This window comes from Octodon degus, unplaced genomic scaffold, assembly GCF_000260255.1.
Source record: "Octodon degus isolate 3935 unplaced genomic scaffold, OctDeg1.0 scaffold00274, whole genome shotgun sequence".
In the NCBI taxonomy this organism is placed as follows: domain Eukaryota; kingdom Metazoa; phylum Chordata; class Mammalia; order Rodentia; family Octodontidae; genus Octodon; species Octodon degus.
In genome coordinates this window covers 1309289-1317151 of record NW_004524850.1, presented here as the reverse complement: position 1 = coordinate 1317151, position 7863 = coordinate 1309289, and the positions used below count along the sequence as shown (strand labels likewise).

The 7863-nt window shown below is 66.4% G+C and overlaps 1 protein-coding gene across 1 annotated transcript in view; it reads right to left on the bottom strand.

Moving 5' to 3' along the window:
* The window catches only part of Csf2ra (colony stimulating factor 2 receptor alpha subunit), a gene marked incomplete at its 3' end in the record, with an annotated part of 11327 nt that extends 5690 nt beyond the window's left edge, over positions 1 to 5637 (bottom strand). Inside the window, exons 1-8 of the mRNA XM_023706889.1 lie at positions 5534 to 5637; positions 2944 to 3066; positions 2129 to 2256; positions 1324 to 1447; positions 1121 to 1250; positions 773 to 948; positions 240 to 474; positions 16 to 188 (exon numbers count right to left, since the gene is read on the bottom strand). Coding sequence (XP_023562657.1) covers positions 16 to 188; positions 240 to 474; positions 773 to 948; positions 1121 to 1250; positions 1324 to 1447; positions 2129 to 2256; positions 2944 to 3066; positions 5534 to 5543 — 1099 coding nt within the window. The remainder of the gene's footprint in view (positions 1 to 15; positions 189 to 239; positions 475 to 772; positions 949 to 1120; positions 1251 to 1323; positions 1448 to 2128; positions 2257 to 2943; positions 3067 to 5533) is intronic.
* Between the last annotated feature and the right edge of the window lie 2226 nt (positions 5638 to 7863).

Here is a 7863-nt window from a genome sequence, read left to right as displayed (position 1 = left end):
GGCCTGTGCCCACACCTGCAGCAGCGCCCACGAGGCCCAGGGGTGCCGGGGTGCAGGGGTGCCGGGGTGCCGTCTGGCAGCTGCTCCGGGCAGGCGTCACGGCAGATGGGGAGGGAGGAAGGCGGTGCAGCCCGGGCCCGGAAGCCGGGCGGGGGTCCCGGCGGGGCCCCGGTGTGGTCCCCAGCGTCCTGTGTCACGCCCGGCCGGAGATAGCGCAGCGCAGAGACCCGTGTCCTCACCTCCGTCCTCCTCCTTCGCCCTCGGCTGCCCCGCTGCTGCCCGCCCTGCACACCCAGGTCCTCCGTGGCCTCCCCTCCCGGGGCCGGGCGCGGCCGCTCACCCGGCTCTGGATGTCCAGCTGGTACTGGAAATCCCTGGGGGTCAGCAGCGTCTTGGTCCGCGGCCGTGTCCACGTGACGTTGCAGTGGTTCGTGTTGCACCGCACGGTGACGTTGCCCGGCGGGCTCATCCACTCTGGGAGGACGGCCAGGTCACACGCGTGCACACTTGTGCTCACCCTGCCCGCGGCCAGCCGGGACGTCAGGGGTCCCGGGCGCGTGCCCTTGGGGACCCACCAGGGACGAGCTCCCGGTGACTGCATAGGAGGTGGGCGGGCTGGGGGTCCCCGGGGTGCGACCTGGGCGAGGAGCGCGTGTCCTGGCTCCCCCTGCTCTCCCTGCTCCCGTGCAGGGACAGAGAGAGAGAAGGCCTTGGAGCCTGGAGGTCGTCCTGCCTCAGCCTCCGGTCCCCCGGCCGCCCGCGTCCCCCTCACCTATTCGCTTGATGCTCCACAGGGCATCAAAGAACTGGATCGGGGTCTCCGCGCTGGTTCCGTTCACCAGGAAGTAGTTGGAGAAGCTCAAGCCTGACAGATCCCGCACGTGGCAGCCGGTGTGGGTCCCCGCGGCGTCCTCAGTGTAGAGGGGACATTCGCGTTGCCGGTGCGTCCTGGGAGCCCCAGAGGGGTCCCGTCAGAAAAATTGCCACCAGGTGTGCACGCCTGCCGTCCCAGCCCTTGGGAGGCTGAGGCAGGAGGATGGCCGCGAGGTCCAGGCAGCCTGGGCTGCTCAGTGAGCTCCTGGCCAAAAGCTCTCACTGCCCGTGCCTGGCCCAGGCTCACCTGGTGTTTGCAATGAACAGGAAGTACTGGGTGTCGCGGGGCGCGGCGGGGCCCCGGGCCCACGTGCAGTTCATGTAGCTCGCGTCGTAGATGAAGCAGGTGAGGTTCTGGGCGCCGCTGCCCTCCGGCCCTGCGCAGAGCACCGTCCAGAGACCTCGCCCGGCGCCGAGGCCGGGGCCGCCCCAGACCCGCGCGCTCCCTACCTGGGTTGGAGACCTGCAGCGCGCCCCGGAAGAGTCTGTCCTGAACAATGGCGTGGACCTCGAACGTGGCCCCCTTGTGCAGCAGGTGGTACTTGAGCACGCACGAGCAGGCGCCCCGTACGTTCTGCAAGGCGCCGCCACGCAGCCGGTCAGCGACCCCTGCGCCCCCCGAGGCGTGGCCCCCACCTGCACCCTCTGGGACCCCACCCCGTGTGCCCGTCCCGCGCACTGCGGCGGGCGCCCCCATTTGGAGGCAAATGCGAACGCCGATGACTGGGCAGCCCTTGAGGAGTTTCAGAGCAAGCTGGGCCTGGGGACGGTGTGCGCCTCGAACTCCAGCTCTCTGGGAGGCTGAGGCAGGAGGATCGCAAGTCATGCCCCGGCAGCGGCAGCTCGGTGCCTTAGAGAGCCCCTGCCTCAAAGGAAAATGTGGAAAGAGGCGGTGTCGAGGAAGGTGGGGGAAGATACTGATCGAACCTTGATGGAAAGCGAGAGAGATAGGGAGGGAGGGGCGGAGGGAGGGATGGAAGAGGAGGCACGTGTGTTACAGTGACCTATCCCCAGCAGGGCAACTTGCGGCAGCCTCCATCAGGGAAGCAGCCCCCATGCCCATCAACAGACAGATGGGCCACAAACATGTGCTGACACAATGTGGAGTACTACACAGCCATGAAAAAGCACGAGGTCAAGTCACTCTTAGTAAAACGGATGCACACACGTCTCTGAAGCCGCCCTTGTGCTGCGCATTTGCCCTGGACGAGGTCCACGTGTGGGGCTCTAACCGTGCACAGGGCCGGGGCCTTACCAGCACGGCCGGGGAATCCATTGCGTCGTAAATGTACAGGTGGTGGGTGGCATTTTCCAGGCAGTCCCAGGACAGCGTCCTTGATGAGGCGTTGAAGGTCACGTTAAGCCTGAGGCTTGGCTCTGGATCTACAAAGCAGAGTCACCTGGTTCAGAAGCAACTCCGTCCCCGTCTCCTCAGGGGTGGCAGGCAGTCGCTGGGGCCCCCCTGGCGTCCCAAGCAGGCCCTGAGGCCGGGACCCGCCGCACCACCGTGCAAACACGGGGCATCCCGCACACGCCGTGCAGCCTCCCTCCCATGCATGCCCACGCTCGCAACGCCACTGCGCTGTGGCACACCCACGCCGACATGCACGGGCACCACTGAAAGGCGAGGCCCATGCACATGGCCACAGCGCTCACCCCCCCCCCCGGGTGTCACGCAGCCCTCGGGGTCCTCAGGAGCCAGGGGCGCCCTGGGGGCCAGGCAGTCCACGTCCTCCGCCAGCACATGTGGCAGCGTGAGAGTGTTGGTCGCTGTTCTACCCTGGGGCAAAACACCCCGCACCACAGAGCCGGGCGTGGGGCTCATGCCCGTCACCCCAGCACTCGGGAGGCTGAGGCAGGTGGATCTGTCCCCGTGCAGGGCATGGGAGAACGTGGGGACATGGCAGATGCGGGCCCTGAAGCCACAGCCACCACCTGGACAGAGCTGGAGCGGAAGTCCACGCAGCACCCAGTCCTGATAAGCCCAGAGGTGGGGAGACACGGCGACATCACCGCGGGCTGCAGACAGGCGCCCGGACCCCGACGGCAGCCCGGCGGGCGCGCGCTTACCCTTCTGCTCCGCGCTGAGGGCGCCCGCCAGGCCCAGGCCCAGGGCCGGCAGCAGCAGCAGCAGCAGCAGTGGTGGCGGCGGCGCAGGGAGGACGCGCTCCGGGCTCCCCACGGGGCGGGGTCCTGGGGGAGGCGCAGGGTGAGAGGCCGGCCGCGCAGGGCAGCGGCGACCGCGACTGTCCTTCCCTGTCACCTGCCGCCCGGCCCCGGCTTTTCACTAAGTTCGATTCCAGCTCTCTAATTTTTCTCCTTTTCAACAAAGCGAAGTGGAAGGCACAGCGCAGAGCAAGAAGTGACATCAGCGAGGCCCCCGCCCCGGGAGGCTGAGGCAGGAGGGCGCCAGAGGGCATCCGTGGACCCCTCAGGAGGACTGGACGGAGCGGGGACTGCAAGGCACGCCCGCGGCCGGCAGGGCCCATGCTGGGGCGCCCGGGGCTCCTGTCTGCGCGGTGCAGAGCCGACGCCACGGGGCACCAGGGCTGCCACGGCAAGGGGGAGTCACTGTACAGAAACACGCCACTGGAGGGACAGTTCCCCAACGTGCTTCCTCTTCGAGGGCGGCGCCTGGGCGAGTTATGAGTGTGCAGGGTGACGCAGCACAACCACACTCGTTTCTCTTCACTTTCCCCAGTCCTGGGGCCTTCCTGCTGGGCTGCACCCCAGCCTTCCTTGCTCTTAAATTTCCAGGAGGCGCCCGTCCCTGGGTCACCCCGCTGCCCGGCTGGGCCCCGGCTGGAGACCCTCCTGCCTCAGCCTCCCGGGGCTGTGACCACAGGCGAGCACCGCCACACGCGGCTGGCCGCGCAGAAGCAAGGCGACCCTCCGCCAGGCTGGCTGGGAGCCGGGCCCCTCTCCGGGTCTTCCTGCGCCTCACACCTGGGAACAGGGCGGCAGGGACGCCGTCACCCTCGAGGGAGACCTGCGGCCCCAGGAGCCTCACCCGGGAGCCCGGGACCACATTCTGACTCCACTGTCTGCCTGGATTAGAGGTATCCCCTAAGTGGAAAATTACACTGCATGGTCTCTAATGTGACGGTTAAAGACGCGAGGGTCTCTAATCTCAGGTTAAAGACGCGAGGGTCTCTAATCTCATCCTGGTGCCCAACTCCTGGAACTAATTAGCGCCCACATCTGGGCATGGGTGAGGGCTCCCGGGCTTGGTTAGTTATCGCGAGACTACACCAGTTCCCGGGAGATCAGGTTAATTACCGCGAGAACAGAACGGAATCACGCATCCTGTCAGTTATCGCGAGACTACACCACTTCCCGGGAGATCAGGTCAAACACTGCAAGAACAGAACGGAGCCACGCATCCTGTCAGTTATCGCGAGACTAGGATAGTTTTGTGTTTTGTTTTTTTTTTCCATTTATGTATTTAGTGTAGGCTCTGACTACACCGCTCGGATTCGTAGCGATCCTCCTATTTTCAGCCGCCCCAGCGCTGGCATCACAGGCTTGCTCTCTAAAGAAATGTCGCCTAGGGCTGGTAAGGTAGCTCAGTGGACTAAGCGCCCGCTTTGGCAGGCGCGGGGACCAGGGTTCGATCCCCCGGCTCCACGGTCGCACTATGACGTCGCGCTCGTGGTGGTCGTCCTGTTTTCAGCTTCCCAAGCGCTGGGATTACGGGCACGCGCCACCACGCCTAGTCTCAATCTTCATCTCAGTGCGCCCCGGGGGCGGGGCCGGCGCAGCTCTGGGGGATCGAGTTAGTCCGCTGAGCTATCGGGCTGGCCCTAGACAGCGTTAGTATCGCGAGAGCAGAACAGTTAGTAATCGCGAGATTGAACTTGCCGTCATCCGAGCTACGTAATGACCCTGTGCCAGATCAGTTATCGCGAGAGCTGGACTATCAAAGGACACGACCGCCGGAGGCTGGCTCGTCCCGCCCGCAGCTGGAGCTCCCTTTGTGGTCCAGGCCGTCCTGGACGCAGCTGCGTTGGCTCCGACATATATTTCCCCCCTTTGGTCTTTTTGAGATGGGGTCTCAGTGTGCAGCCCAGGCTGGCCCGGCGCTCGCCTTGCGGCCCCGGCTGGGCTCGACCTGGCAGAGCCCCTCCTGCCTCAGCCTCCCGAGTGCTGCGATCACGGGTGTGTGCCCGGCGCCGCCTCAGTCCCACGCATGCTTCTGCGGCAAGAGACCCTGCAGTTTCCTTCCCTCTCTGCTGCTAGCCTCCAGGGCAGGACAGTTTCTTTTTTCTTTCTATGTATCCATCTTTCTTTCTTGCTGAGATTGTCTCGCCGTGCAGCTCAGGCTGGCCTTGAGCTCACTTTGTGGTCCAGGCCGTCCCGACCTCCCGAGGATGCTCCTGCCTCAGCCTCCCGGGTGCGGGGATTGGAGCCGAGATTTGAGGGCGGGAGCTGGCCCTCGGGGCCCCCGCGGCTTGGGGCTCCTGCGAGCTGCAGCCTGCACCCCTTTGCTGCGGGGGGGGCGGCCTGGAGAACCAGCACCCCGACCCTCGCCCCAGCACGCCTGCCGGCCGCCGGCTGCCTCCGGGGGGCAGAGCCTGTGTGGCGGGGCGGCCGCCCCGTCCGTCCCTTCTGCCCGCTCCTCCCCCGGGGTCCCCTGCACCCCCAGCCCCCATGGCCTCACCCTGCGGCATCGGGTGGCCCGGCGGCGTCTGCTCTCGAGCCAGGCTCCGGCGCTTCCCTTTTCTCCCAGCCTGCAGCTTCCTCTTGGGAAATGAGTCTGGGGCCCGCACGCCCGCACCCTGCACCCCGCGACCCTCCGGGGGACGCACGCGGGACGGGGAGGCCACACGCGGCCGCCGGTGGCGCTGGGCTCAAGCACCCGGAGCGCGCGGGACCGGAGGCCGGACCTCGTGGGCCCGTTGGGTACCGAAGGGGAGGCGCCGCCCGCCGCTGGCCGCTGAAGTTCCTCGAAGTGGGTTTCGCAAGGCCGAGGATGTGCGGCTCGACTGGCGGGCGCGGGAAGTCGGCACAAAGTCAACCTCGGGACTGCCAAGCCCGGGCGCCCGGCACACGCCGGTCAGCCCACGCTCGGGAGGCTGAGGCAGGAGGGTCTCCGGGAGTTCAGGAGCAGCCTGGGCTCCACGGTAAGCCCAAGGCCAGCCTGAGCTGCACAGCGAGACCCCGTCTCAGAAACTCCAAATTATAAACGATTGGGGCTGGGGGTCCCGGGCGGTCAGTCGGGCAGACAATCTGCGGGGCTGGAGAATGCCCGTGACAGAGACGGCAGGTGCGAACCCTGAGCAGGCACGGGGGGCCCGGCCCGGCCTGGGCATGACCACCCGCGGCAGCCACTGGCCCTGGCACACCGTCCTGGCTTGTCGCCTCCGGAAGTCAGGCTCTCGCTGTGTAGCTCAGGCTGCCCTTGAACTCAGGGAGATCCTCCCGCCTCAGCCTCCTGAGTGCCGTGATGACAGGCGTGCGCCTCCCCACCGCGCTGGGCCCTGTGACTGACATCTTTCCTGAAAGTCCACGGGAGACACCCACACATGACGCGCGCATGATGGTGCGGGGATGCAGACATGTCTGAGGAAAGCCCACCTGAAGCCCCCGGCCCCGGCAAGAGTGCTAAGGCCTCAGCCCGCGCCGTGGATGCCAACGCTTGCTAAAAGTGACAAGGAGAGACATCGTGTCACCGCAGGGCTCTGAGAGGCTGAGGCAGGAGTGTCTCCAGTCCCAGCCTCCGCCTCCACTCTTGCCACCTGAGTGAGGTCTGTCTCCCTGTTTCCTGTCACCTGTCTTACTTTGTTCTGTGTTTGTGCCCTGCGACCCTCACAGAAGGAAAAGTGCCACACGAGCCCTTCTTTGTGGCTGCGTAGTACTCCATGTGTGCAAATTACACCCCCATCACCCATTCCTTTGTCCATCTGCGCCTGGACACAGAGGCTGCTTCCAGTGTGTGCTGGACTGTGCTGGGGTCTTGCACATGGGGTCTCACCGTGTAACCCCCGCTGGTCTCCAGCCAGCGCAGTCCTCCTGCCTCAGCCTCCAGAGTGGGTGGTGGGGTGGCAGCTGCGCACCACCACTTCACTGTGTCCGTGTGACTCATCTCAGAGGTGAGGCGAGGTGCTGTGGGTGTGGGCCGGGACAACCTGGCCTGAGCTTTGGGAACCAGAGATGCGGAAGGACAGAAACGGGCCAAGGGAAAGTGCGGGGTGCACGGGGCTGCCGCGGTGGTGCCCGCTGGTCATCCTTGCACTCAGGAGGCTGAGGCAGGAGGGTCTCACGGAGGAACCCAGCCAGGCAGCTTAGCGACGCTGTCTGTGGGGTGCAGCTCAAAGCAAGTGTGCGGCCGGCGCAGTGCCAAGGACTCCGGGGTCTCTGTGTTCTGCAGGCGTCAGCGACAGTGATGTGGGGAGGCTGGAGGCCCTGTCACCCGCTCTGCCAGCGGTGCCGGCTGCCCTCGGCGTTTGCTTTATCCCTTCGCCTGCTGCTGGGCACAGAGGGCCCCGGGAGGTGTCCAGGTGCGGGCTGGCGGCTGCGTGTGAGCCGCGGGCCACCTCGAGCCAGGTCACTCTGCCAAGATCACGCCGCCCGCAGACAGGCCTTCCTTCCCGGGAAGCTCAGGCTGTGTCGCCGCCCGGGGCCGAGGGCAGGCGCGTTCCCTCCGCCTGTCTTTCCTTCCTTTCTCGCTCTTTTCCCTCCTTCCTGTATTCTCCTTCCAGCGCGACGCTGCTCTGCACCCCGGGCCGGCCCTGAGCCCGAGACCCTCCCGCCTCAGCCTCCCCACGCGAACCCGAGACCCTCCTGCCTCAGCCTCCCCAAGGAGATTGCAGATTTACCTTTTCCCCGAAGCACAGCCATCTTGCAGGTTTAAAAGCAGGACGTGAGGGGAGGCCGATCGGCTCCGCGGAGGCCACGAGCGGCCAAGTGCTTCCAGGCGGGAGCCGGGAACGGGGGGCGGCCGAGGAGGGGCCGCGGGGTCGGCCGCCGGCACAGCTTGGCGACGCGGCG